This window comes from Nerophis lumbriciformis, linkage group LG06 (assembly GCF_033978685.3).
Source record: "Nerophis lumbriciformis linkage group LG06, RoL_Nlum_v2.1, whole genome shotgun sequence".
In the NCBI taxonomy this organism is placed as follows: Eukaryota; Metazoa; Chordata; class Actinopteri; order Syngnathiformes; family Syngnathidae; genus Nerophis; species Nerophis lumbriciformis.
Window position 1 is genome coordinate 36,903,796 of NC_084553.2, and position 13,936 is coordinate 36,917,731.

General features: G+C 39.4%; 1 protein-coding gene across 1 annotated transcript in view; it reads right to left on the reverse strand.

Annotated features, from left to right (window-relative positions):
- csmd1a (CUB and Sushi multiple domains 1a) overlaps window positions 1–13,936 on the reverse strand; it is a 1,090,750-nt gene that overhangs the window by 82,492 nt on the left and 994,322 nt on the right. Inside the window, exons 56-58 of the mRNA XM_061964242.1 lie at window positions 9,889–10,062; window positions 7,639–7,812; window positions 4,075–4,263 (exon numbers count right to left, since the gene is read on the reverse strand). Coding sequence (XP_061820226.1) covers window positions 4,075–4,263; window positions 7,639–7,812; window positions 9,889–10,062 — 537 coding nt within the window. The remainder of the gene's footprint in view (window positions 1–4,074; window positions 4,264–7,638; window positions 7,813–9,888; window positions 10,063–13,936) is intronic.

Consider the following 13,936-nt stretch of genomic DNA (forward strand, 5'->3'; position numbering starts at 1 on the left):
CTCATCTCTCCAAACATGCTGCTGTGTTCCCATTCTAAAGTCTAGTTGGCCTTTCAGAATTAGACATGTTTTCTCTGTTCCCATCTACTTTAATCTCTATCTGACTTTGATCTTAATCCACTATGGCCTTTCTTTTTATCTATCATTCTCATACAACACAACACAAACACTAAACTTTGTATTCATTTCAGGGTAGACATTGATTATCTTAAAATATGTTTTGTGGCAATTCCAACTTTGACCACAGCATCAGTTCAGTTCAGTTTCAGTTTATTTCGAACATGCATACGATACAATGTAATGTAAGTAGTAGGAAGAAGCAGAGCTTATTGAATCCTACCCCTTTTCATACCATAGCAATGTTATCCCATTTCCTTGTTCTCTGTAACAGAACAGTGAATGAGTAAATCATAAACAAATAATATACCATAGTAAGTAAACAAATGTTGAATACATAAATAATTTTTATCTCAAAAAAAAAAAGGGTAACATCATAATTCATCATAATTCGTGTTCTGTGTACTTTGTGAACACTTGTAGTTTGAACAGTCTCTTAAACTGAATCATATTGGTGCTTTGTTTGATTTCTTTGATTATCCATTCCATAATTTAATTCCACATACTGATATGCTAAAGTGTTGTACGAGCATACAAATGTTAGAAATTAGATTTTGCTCGAAGGTTATATTTCTCCTCTTTCATTGAGAATAATTATTGTACATTCTTGGAGAGTTTGCTTTGTACATCATTTTAGCTGTTTGCAAATGCACCAAATTGTTGAATTTCAATATTTGGGATTCAATAAGTAAAGGGTTTGTATGTTCTCTATATCCAACATTATGTATTATTATAATCTATCTTTTTTGTAACACCGTTAGTGAATGAAGCGCACATTTTGTAGTTGTTTACCCAAATTTCTGCATAATTACTCAGATATGGTAACACTAGTGAGCAGTAAAGAATATGAAGTGATTTTTGGTCTTGAGCATGTTTTGCTTTATTTATTATTGGCGTGTTTCTTGCTACTTTATGTTGTATATTTTTACATTAGATATCCAGGTCATTTTATCATCTAATATTACACCCAACAATGTGTTTTCTTTTACACTTTCAATATCTACTCTGTCTATTTGTAATTGTGTTTGACTTTCCTTCTACTGTTACCAAATAACATTATTTTAGTTTTACTGAGATTCAAAGATAGTCTGTTTTTGTCAAACCAACATTTTAATTTGTTAATTTCTTCTGTTATTGTTTGTGTTAGCTTTTGTGTGTTCTCTCCTCAACCAAACACAGTTGTGTCATCTGCAAATAATACTAACGTTAAGTGCGTTCTAACTTTACAAATGTAGTTTATATAGAGATTGAACACTTTTGATCCAAGTATTGATCCCTGAGGTACGCCACAAAATATGTTCAGCTCTGTAAAAGTGTGTTCGCCTATCTTCACATATTGATTCCTGTTTGTTAAGTAGCTTTTAACCCAGTTCAAGACCTTCCCTGTGATTCCATACTTCTCTAATTTGTTCATTAAACTATTATAATTGATTGTGTCAAATGCTTGTGTTAAATCCATAAATACTGTTGCTGTGCACTGTTTACTTTTATTGCATTAATAATCACTTTATTATTTCGATTAATGCCATTGATGTTGAGATGTTGGCTCTGTATCTGTGTTGGTTGTATGTGAGTGTTTCGTTTTCATTAATTAATTTGTCTAATCTGTTGTTAAACAGTTTTTTAATCATTTTAGAAAACTGTGTAAGTAGGGAAACAAATCTGTAGTTTGTAGACTGGTGTTTGTCACCGATCTTATAAATCGGTAAGACTTTTGCTATTTTCATTTTATCTGGGAATTTGTCTGGTTTACAAACATAAATGGTAAGTTGCTGATATATGTTAAAGGTACGGAAATCTCTTCAATAACCATTTTTATAGTTTCCTTATCAATTTTGTTGCAATCAGTTGAGGTCTTGGATTTACCTTTTTTCAAAATATTGATTATTTCTGCTTTTGTCACACCTTCTAGGAACATATAGTTGGGGTTTCTATCTATGGAGTTATTCAAGTCCTCAACTGACTTGGGATTTGGTATATTTTCCTCCAGATTTGGTCCAATGTTCACAAAGTACTTATTGAAGCATTCAGCTACTTTGTTCATATTGTCTTTTTTTACATTTCCATCTAAGAAGTATTTAGGGTGTCCTTTTTAGGACCATTTTAATAGTGGTATTTAGGATGCCCCATGTTGCTCTCATATTGTTTTTGTTCTGGTCCAATAATTGTATGTAATATTCTTTTCTACATGTTCGAAGTATGCTAATTAGCTTGTTCTTATACGTTTTGTATTTGTTTTCTGCTTGTGTAGATCTTTGTGTTATACATTTTCTATATAATGTATTCTTCTTTTTGCAAGCATTTTTCAGTCCTTTTGTCATCCATGGTTGATTATTTTTATTTTGCTTCTTACTAAGATGTTTCAATGGACAGTGTCTGCCATAAAGCATATTGAAGGTATGACAAAAATACCATGTGCATCATCTACATCATTTTCACTGTAGACATTGTCCAAACTCTGTTTTCTCAGATCATTTTTGAAAGCTGTCATACTTTGTTCTATACATACCCTTCAAAAGTATTTTTTTCATCAATATTCCTCTTCTTGTAGTTTCCGTCATAGATTATGAAAACTGGCAGATGATCAATGATGTCGCATCTTAGCAGGCCACTTTTGTTTAGTGAGGTTCATGTACACATTTGTGCCCTTCAGCTTTTTTCCCTGTGTCAGCAATGCCATTTTGGATTTCCTGTTGGGGAGCTTAACAACGGTGACTGGTGTGGTATTGTTGTCTCTTCTATTCAGTGATATGCACGCATCAATGGTGTTAATATCGACATTAATTCACTTTGATTGCAGAAAGTTGACCACTTGTCGCTCTGTTGAAGCAGCGTCCATGTTATCTGGTTCTCCTCTGTTGTCAACTGCTCTTGCATAGGATCAAGGATTGATGCGTAGCCCTGTAATGATGATGTCATTCTGTCGTGTAAACTGATCCATTTCCTCTTTGAAGTTTTCCAAAGCAGTGATATTCAATAGATTGGTGACATCTTGTTGTCTGGCATTGGGCTGTTGTCTCAATGCAGCCATCTCCTCCCTGAAGTTCTTCAAAACAGTGTTATCTTGTTGCATAGCGCGCTGCTGCTATCTCCATTGTAATGGTCTCCACAACACTGCTCTTGTCCCAATGGGTGTTATTTTGTTGCATGGCATGCAACTGTTGGCGCAACGATGCATTCTCCTTGTTCAGCTTCTCCACCTGCTGCTTTAAAATGCATTAATTTCTTCTCTGAACTTTCTAAATTACACTATATCTTTACGATTTTATATTCTGTCTTTGATTATCTGTTCTTGGATATCTGCAACATCTTTTTGTACACCGTTGGTCATCTGTTCCTCGAGAGTGTTGACCTTGCTGTGTAGAGTTCCTACCAACTTTTTCCAGTCTGGTTCCACCCCTGATAACGGTGTATTACCCCGTTGGCGGCTTCTTGTCGTGCTTATGGTTGCTCAGCGGCGAAGTGGAGCCATTGGTGTTGTTCGCTTCTGCAGCAGGCTGCGGCTCTATGGTGGTTTTTTTTGTTTTGTTTTGGGGTTTTTTCCCACTTAATATTGCACCGGCCAGGGCTGTGTTCGCCTTTCTGTAGATCACTTCTAAAATATGTTCAACTCCTTCGTTTTTGTTGTTTAGCTTTGGGTTGCTAGGCGACGGCTTTGAGCTAGCATTTAGCCAGTTAGCCCCCGGCTTTCCGATGCTTTCGGTTCGCTTATTTTAGCGAATCTGTGCCTCCCGCTGGGCAGAGTTGATGTTGAATATGTTAGCAAGCTGTGTTGTCGGAAATTACAGTTTTTTTTAAGCAAAAACTGTAGCTCTTCTAGTTTACTTCAAAACGATTACACCCCTCCACAACGCAAAATCCACCCAGGAATAGGGCCATATGAAACCCTTCACTACCGTACAAATATTTTAAGTATTTCAATTAATGTTCTGAAAAGGGTCACCTGTCTATACTCACCTAAGCAGCGAGGGGTGGGTTTGTCCCAGCGTCCATCATGTTGGCATGTGAGGAGCGCAGAGCCCAGCAGGTAGAAGCCTCGTTTACAGTGGATGGCAACAGTTACACCATAGCTGAAGACTTCTGGGTAACGTAGGCCTGACTGCCGAACACCATTCTCCACATGTCCAGGATCCGAACAGTTTACCACTGGAGTGGCAGACAAATGAAAACGTGAGAAACTGTGTAGTTTGTGCAAACTATGCAAAGTATAACATCATGTTTGCCAATTCAAACTGACATTCATTTATGTCATTAATTATTGTTTTAATGATTAATTAAAAAAGGAACAACACAATGTCTGTGATGTCTACTTATGTTTACCTACAATTAGATCAATACATTTTTAAGTCGGCCTCTTGAAAATATGTATTCTGATATGAAATGGGGCTACACTAAACAAAACAGTTTGGTCAATTGTTGTATATACAGGAACCTTTCACGACAATACTTTATTTCCACATACTATCATACTATGGCCATAATGAAATGACCAAAGATGAGTAAAATTACAAGAAAACGTTGTAATGTTATGTGAATCAAGTGAGACTTTCAGTTTTGTATTTTTTAAAAGAAAAGTCATAATATAATGACAACAAAGACTGAAGGCCAACAATCTCCCATAAAAAACCTAATTGCAACACAATACAAAGATCCGTCACATTTAAATTTGGTAAAACAGCATCATCCTTAGCAGTCTGTATCTTTAAAAAAAAAGGAATTGGCACAGATACCCCGAAAATTGGGACCTGAAAACAAAAATGGCCGACAATCTGTGCGTATATCTTACTGTACAGGGTTTTCAATGGTTTTCATGCGTACTTACTGTCATGATGCACATGTAAGTCCCTTATTCAATTTTTAGTTGGCGAAATATTAGTACTGTAATATTTGTAGAGAATTATAATACAAAAAAAATAAATTACACAAATCTGCTTTGTTACCTTTAACACAAAGCTAATATGTAGATGTTTTGCCCAGATAGCTGAGCATATATTGATTTATATTGTCTTGGTTTAAATCTATTTAGTGTACAAAAATGTATCAAAGTGGCCCACTACATCATTAACATTTTCTGTACGTGGTCTTCGCTGGAGAAAGATGGACACCCCTGTTCTAAATGCCTAATGTTGGTCAAAAAGTTCAGTTTTGTTTTTTAACATGACATACACACAGACTCTGAAGTCCATGGCGCAGCATGGAATATGAATATAAGCGTGTGTTCGAATGTGAGGGCACCCTAGTGTAGTGTTTATCAAATAGTGGGTCTGGACCCCATGGCAAGCAGCAGGGAAGATGTTCATTATTTGTGCCTTGACGCTGAACCTGGCCCTCCACTTCATCCTGGAGCATCTGGACTCCCCAGGAACCTACGCTAGGATCCTGTTTGTGGACATCAGTTCTGCCTTCAACGCCATCCTCCCTGGACTGCTACGAGACAAGCTCTACCAGCTCAGCGTACCCGACTACCTCTGCAGTTGGATCAATGACTTCCTGACAGACCGAAGACAGCACGTGCGGCTGGGGGCGATAGTCTCGGACAGTCGAACCACGAACACTGGTAGTCCTCAGGGATGTGTACTCTCCCCCTGGCTCTTCTCCCTGTATACAAACTGATGCACCTCCAGTAACCAGTCTGTAAAACTGCTCAAGTTTGCGGATGACACTACCCTCATCGGGCTCATCTTGGATGGCGACAAGTCCGCCTACAGGAGAGAGGTGGACCGGCTGGCGTCCTGGTGCAGCCTCAACAACCTGGAGCTGAACGCCCAGAAAACAGTGGAGATGATCATGGACTTCAGGAAAGTCACAGCCCCACCATCCCCCCTCACCCTGATCGACTCTCCCACCCCTGTCTTCATTGTGGACTCCTTCCGTTTCTTGGGCACCACCATCACCCAAGACCTCAAGTGGGAGCCGACCATCAGCTCCCTCATCAAGAAGGCCCAGCAGAGGATGTACTTCCTGCGGCAGTTGAGGAAACTTAAGGTGCCGACCGAGATGCTGGTGCAGTTTTACTCAGCCATCATCGAGTCCATCCTCACCTCCTCCATCACCGTGTGGTTCCCCGGCGCCACAGTCCAGGATAAGCATTGACTGCAGCGCATCGTACGTGCTGCTGAGGAGATGATTGGCTGAAAGCTCCCATCCCTCCAGGACCTGTTCTCCTCCAGGACCAGGAGGCGTGTGGGTCGGATCACAGCTGACTCTTCCCACTCTAGACACAAACTATTCTCCCCTTTCCCCTCAGGCAGGAGACTGCGGTCCATCCAGACCCACACCTCCCGCCACCTGAACAGTGTTTTCCCCTCGGCCATCAGGCACATGAACAATAACAAGATCTGATAGCTCAGTTATAGCTCTTGTTATTACCTATTCTGTGTTATGTGTTTTATGTTGCACGATTGCACTAAGAAAAATTCCTAGTTTGTGAACCAGGGTTCTCAAACAATGGCAATAAAAACTATTCTGATTCTGATTCTAGTATTCATGTTAGAACGAAAAACAAGCCTGCAGCTAGGTGGCAGCAGCCCTCAGTCTAATCAACAGTCTCCCTGTTTTACTCAGCAGAAGTAGTAAGTACACAGGAACACGCGTGTACAGAGATAACGGAGGTGAAGAGAAGGAGACAGTAATGAAAAAAAGGAGTTGTCAGCGCCATATATAAAGAAGTAACTCACTCAGTGTGTTGTACAGAAAGATAAATAAAGATTAATAAGTTGTCAAAAGTAATTCAAGTCGGGGGGGGGGGGGGGGGTCACAACATTTTCTGTCCCCCATGTGGGTCATTGACAGAAAATAATTTAAAAGCACTGCCATAGAGGAACAAGGAAAGTTTCAGCATCATAATTGACAGCTGCTGCTGAGAGGAGAGAGGTGGGGGGAAGAAAGCAAATAATGAGGGTGCTGCAGAGAGCAAGCAGGCAGGAATAAATCCCTTCAATGAAAGACCCATGTGAGCAACTGCGCTGTATCGATCTGCAACCTGTGACCGGGCAGAATGCCCGAGTGTGTGCGTGTTTAATACATCATAACGGCAACAACACCACTATGTCTGTGGAGGTTGGGAATGTAACAAACACGCACGGTCAGCTGAGACTGGATTCCTGAAAATGTGCTTAGCCGTGTGTGTGTGTGTGTGTGAGTGTGTGTACGTGTGTACGTGTGTGTGAGTGTATTTTGTCTGAATTGTGTTTTGTGCAGTCACAACATTAGGTACACCTGCACACTTAATGAGATCACAAACAGGATGTGTATCGCTGTATCAAAGGTTTTGCCATGGCAAATCTAATAATGGACACTGCGAGCCAGCAGAAGCATAATAATTTGTTATGCGGTAACTGATCGATGCAGGGAAATGATGATAATAATGCAAATGTATGACGGGCTCGTTGTACATCAATAGAAAAATATGCACACTAAAAAATAAAATGTCACTTTTCAAAGGTCCCGCTTACTTTGAATAACTCCAGCATTGAGGTCCACAATAATGTGTAGACTGTGAACTATATATGTGCTTCTGACCTTTGCAGATAGGTAGAGGGCTGCTCCACTGGCCGTTGAGTCGACATTGAGCACGTGCATTTCCACTCAGGATGTAACCTTTATTGCAGGTGAAGTTGACGACGTCATTGAGGTTGAACTCGCTGCCGTTTGTCCGTCCGTTGGCTGGGTTGCCGGGGTGACCGCAAGTGATGGCTGAGGGTAGGGATGAGAGATTGAAAGATCGATTGTCAATCCAATGCAATACACATTATTCATTGTAAGACAAGCATTGCCCTGAGCAGTACACTTTGTTAGATACATCTGCACAACACAATGGTTTCTGTCTTAGGACTGTCACGGTTTAAATGTTGAATTGCGATAAGTCACATTTTGTCACATAGCCACAATGTGATGATAATTAATCATGATTAATCGCAAACAGAATATTTTTGTTATTATTTGTATTCCGTTTATCTTATTAAAAAGTACACCTTACATTGGAATATACAGTTTTTTGTATTCATGCAAAAGTTTTTTGGATTAAACATTGTGCTTTTTTAAACAGCACAAATTGAACACAAACAGACACACACACATGATGCAAGACAATTGCCACCTGGGGTTTATTTTCATCCTTAAGTGCTCTCTTTTTCTCTTAATTAAATACATCCATCCATCCATCCATACATTTTCTACCGCTTGTCCCTTTCGGGGTCACAGGGGGGTGCTGGAGCCTATCCCAGTAGCAGGCAGGGTACACCCTGGACAAGTCGCCACCTCATCTCAGGGCCAACACAGATAGACAGACAACATTCACGCTCACATTCACATACTAGGGCCAATTTAGTGTTGCCAATCAACCTATCCCCAGGTGCAACCTACAAACTAATGAAATACATAAAATATACAATTTTATTTTTTATAAAAATGTTTCCCACTAATTCTGTCACTAGTTGTCACTTGGGCTCATCACTCAATTGTCTGTCAGTCTTGGTTCCGGCGTAGTTGCACATGCGTAATTTGCACGTGTTTGGGGGTGTGCCAGGTAGACTGGGAGGGTGTTAACCAGAAACCACCATGTACAAAAGAACTACCTGCCAACGCAATCATGTATTGCTTCCTTGTGGAAACAAAAAAGCAAGCCCAAATAAGCAACAACACATTCAATTTTAATATTTAATATATGATTTTTTTTAATCCTGCACCCCCATGAGCTAATGCAACAAAATATCGTTCTTATCTGTACTGTAAAGTTCAAATTTGAAGGACAATAAAAAAGGAAGTCTAAAAACAAGCCCCATTAACCACAAGTCATGCAATTTGCAAAAAATAAAATAAAAGCTAGGAACTTCCGTCGGTTATAACTCAGAGCGATGTGGTTGGATATAACTTTGGTCTTGTGGAGACAGCGACCTGCTAGGGCTTCAAAGCTTTACCTTTTTGTTTATCTATTTCTGCTTAGTATTTGTTCTTGTGGCTCAATAACAGCTGCTTTTCCAACGCTTCGGAACGGACTGAGAGTCACACAGGACACACATTAACCGTGGGGCGGCATAGCTCGGTTGGTAGAGTGGCCGTGCCATCCTAGTCACTCCCGTTGTGTCCTTGGGCAAGACACTTTACCCACCTGCTCCCAGTGCCACCCACACTGGTTTAAATGTAACTTAGATATTGGGTTTCACTATGTAAAGTGCTTTGAGTCACTAGAGAAAATCACTTCACATTAATCCTGCGATTAAAACAATTGTGCAGTTAAAAGACACTTTTGTTAACTGTATTGTTTTAACTTTGAAAATATAGATTGTGCAGGTGTACCTAATTTTGTGGCTAATGAATATAATGTTTACAAAGTACAAAGAAAAGGAATCCTGATAAACATTTTGAACTTTATTGAAAATGTGATAATCTTAGTCATCTCATTATGTGAATTACAATTTAACTTTTTTATTTTTCATTGATTTAAATTCTGTTACAATATGAGAACAGGAAGTGAACGGACGTGTTATTAATTGCTATGATATGGGAAAGTGGTAGGATACAATAAACTCTGCTTCTTCCTACTTTGTTTCGGACATGTTGTAATATGAAAATATGTATAGATTATGTGAAATATGCATATCATATTGTAAAGGTTTGCATGTTCGAAACAAACTTAAACAACAACAACAAAACATGAGTTTATTTTTAGCAGATGGTCATTTGTCTTAGTAATTTTTCAGCTTCACCCATTGTGTAAAAGAAATGTAGATCCTTACACAGTGTTCTGTATTAGTTATAGTCTGCACTTACGGACACAAACAGGTGTTGTTCCAGACCACCGATGGTCTTGTTGGCAGATTCTGACTGATGTGCCAATCAGCCGGTATCCCAGCATGCACTGGTAGACCACTGTGTCGCGGTAACTTGAGCCGTCACCGCTAATGTGCCCATTGACGATAGGATCTGGAGAGTCACAGTGGCCAGCTAAAAGAAAGAAAAAAACATTACATTACAAAAAAAATAATAAAAAAACAACTAAACAAATTAAGTGCAGAATTTTTTGTCCTTTAAGGGTTTTTTTTGCTGCATTTTGCCATAGTTATTTTTATATTACTCAATTATACATGATCCACTCCAGCCCTAAACACAAATACCAAACATATAATGTTTTTAGTTTTTATTTTAACTAGAGATGTCCGATTATATCGGCTGATAAATGCTTTAAAATGTAATATCGGAAATTATCGATATAGTTTTTTTTATTATCGGTATCGTTTTTTTTTTTTTTTTTTTTTATCAAATCAACATAAAAACACAAGATACACTTACAATTAGTGCACCAACGCAAAAAACCTCCCTCCCCCATTTACACTCATTCACACAAAAGGGTTGTTTCTTTCTGTTATTAATATTCTGGTTCCTACATTATATATCAATATATATCAATACAGTCTGCAAGGGATACAGTCCGTAAGCACACATGATTGTGCGTGCTGCTGGTCCACTAATAGTAGTAACCTTTAACAGTTCATTTTACTAATTTTCATTACTAGTTTCTATGTAACTGTTTTATATTGTTTTACTTTCTCTTTTATTCAAGAATTTTTTTTTAATTTATTCATCGTATTTTATTTTATTAATATTTTAAAAAAAAGGACCTTATCTTCACCATACGTGGTTGTTCAAATTAGGCATAATAATGTGTTGATTCCATGACTGTATATATCGGTATCGGTTGATATCGGTATCGGTAGTTAAAGAGTTGGACAATATCGGAATGTCGGATATCGGCAAAAAGCCATTATCGGACATCCCTAATTTTAACCCTTCGAAAGCCTTTTGACCAAATTATGTCACAGCTTTAAAATTAGTATGAATTTGCACAACATGAGTTATTGTATTAATTTAAACTTGTGACATTATTTTATCAAAATACTTCTAAAAGGGTCACAAAAATAATATTAAAAAAACCCCAAAAAACATTACATGTTAGATATTTCTGTTTAGGGCTGAATTTGAGGGAAACAAATACAAAAATCAAGATTTTTTTTAAACTTAAAAAATGTAATGACTTTTAAGGCCAGTCTGGCTTTGAAGATCATTCAAATCCAATGCGCACACAGGGTTAAAAGAATGTGTTTTCTTTGACCGTTTAGAACAATAATTAGACATAGAAATAAAATAAACAAAAAACTAATGTTATTGTGAGCATGCCCTAAGCTTTGTCCACACATGCAACAGTCAGTGCTTTGATGCGGTATTAAACATTAAGTAATACAATGTCTCAGTGGTACAGTAGATCATTAGAGTTATTTGGGGCATGTACTGTATATAGATGATCTTTTTCTTGGTTGATCTCATTTTCACGGCTCAAACCACGACACATGTTGCATCTACATGTACTGTACACACGGACAAATGTATTTGAACATTTGACAAAGGAAATGCAAATATAAGATTTAAAGTTTGATTGTAATACTAATAGCAAACAGTACAAGTAGCTTGTCACATGAGTTGCTACACAAATCACCAGTTATTTTGAAGAGGAGCAGAGAAACAGCCCAAACGCTTCCACCTCCACGTTTGACAGATTTTGTTGTTAAGGTCTTATTTAGCATTTCTCTGCTTTCAAACACATTGAGTCAGATTGATGCCAAATAGCTTAATTTTGGTCTCATCTGATGAGAACATGTTCCTCTAAACTTTTTCTGGATCATTCAGGTGTGACCTTGTCGTCACCCTGTATCTCAGTCTCAGTCCATTACATCAGGGGTGCTAATGGAGTTTGCTCCGAGGGTCGCATCAAAGAATGCTGACAGAGAATGTTATTATTAGTAGCAGTATTGTAGTTATTAGTTATTGTTTACATTTATTACCCCTTTGTTTTGTTTTTTAAATGATTTCCTTATTAAATTAATCTACATCACAGGGTTGATAATATATATATATATATATATATATATATATATATATATATATATATATATATATATATATATATATATATATATATATGTATATATATTAAATATATATATATATTATCAACCCTGTGATGTAGATTAATTTAATAAGGAAATCATTTAAAAAACAAAACAAAGGGGTAATAAATGTAAACAATAACTAATAACTACAATACTGCTACTAATAATAACATTCTCTGTCAGCATTCTTTGATGCGACCCTCGGAGCAAACTCCATTAGCACCCCTGATGTAATGCATGTTCTCCCCGTGACTGCGTGGGTTCCCTCCGGGTACTCCGGCTTCCTCCCACCTTCAAAGACATGCACCTGGGGATAAGTTGATTGGCAACACTAAATTGGCCCTAGTGTGTGGAAGTGAGTGTGAATGTTGTCTGTCTATCTGTGTTGGCCCTGCGATGAGGTGGCGACTTGTCCAGGGTGTACCCCGCCTTCCGCCCGATTGTAGCTGAGATAGGCTCCAGCGCCCCCCGCGACCCCAAAGGGAATAAGCGGTAGAAAATGGATGGATGGATATATATATATATATATATATATATATATATATATATATATATATATATATATATATATATATTGTTACAATAAAGACCTGAGAGAAACAACGTTGTGTTTCCTGCCCTTGCCACATTGGTGACCCCGACAATGTTTCACGCAGAAGAAGAAGTTGTGTCTTCAACGGCCATGTCGCCCCAACTCCAGCAACCTGCATTTGTCGCAGTAGCGACAAAGCTTCCGGAGTTTTGGCAGAGCGACCCGATATCATGGTTCCGGCACATCGAGGCACTTTTCAGATAGACTTCTTTCCCTGCCTGTCTTGGACGATAGTACCGCCGTTCATTTGATGTACAATATGCTGTAGCTACTGGGGTCTGATGAGGGCGGGTTCCTTTTCCCGCATCTTTTCTTGCGGCAGCTTCCACCTGCGGTCGGTGCGGTGTTGGCTAACTCCGCTTCTCTGGCCTCCCGCGACTATTGGGACTTGGCTAAAGAAGCTGACTGGGTGTTTCTGGCTTCCGGACGGTTTGCCATGCAGATTGTAGAAGCAAGCCCCCCGCAGACGATGGAGAACACAGACCCAGCAGTAGTGGCGAGAGTCGCTACCCGGAAGCGGTGGGAGGGGAGCCTGTACTTCTTCCATCAATGATTTGGTGCCAAAGCTCAACGGTGTGTGCCTCCATGCTCCTTCACGATCCTGAGAAACTCCAACACTGGCGTTCAGTAGTGGCTGTGGGCGCCGATGAAGCATGCGAGCTGGTCTTTATTGCCGACTCGTTGTCAAGGAGACGTTTCCTGGTGGACTCCGGTTCACATGTCAGCGTGTTACCTGCCACGGACACGGACAAGGCGGCAGGTGGCTGCGAGCCACTACTGAGTGCCGCTAACGGCTTGTCAATCGACACTTTCGGCCCCAGGTTGGTGACTGTGCTTCCACGGACGCAAATTCCAGTGGGAGTTTGTCATCGCCGCCATCACGGTCCCCATTATTGGCGCGGATTTTCTGTGTGCGAATGGACTGCTTGTTTATGTTGCTAACCGTCGTTTGATTGATGCTGTATCTTTTTCAACTTTTACATGTAAGGCGGGAGGACTTGGACCGATAACACAAGCTAATTATTAAGAATCTGGTGACGTTTTTCAGCGTTTGTTAGAGGATTTTTCGTCGCTGATCACTCCCGCTTTTTCTACCGTGGACACTAAACACGGTGTTGAAGATTTCATTCCGACGGTGGGCCCGCCAGTTTTTGCCCTCACGCACCGTCTTGATGCGGCTAAATCAGCCATTGCTAAAGAGGAGTTCGCTACTATGGAGCGTTTAGGCCAGTGGTTCTTAACCTGGGTTCAATCGAACCCTAGGGGTTCGGTGAGTCGGGCT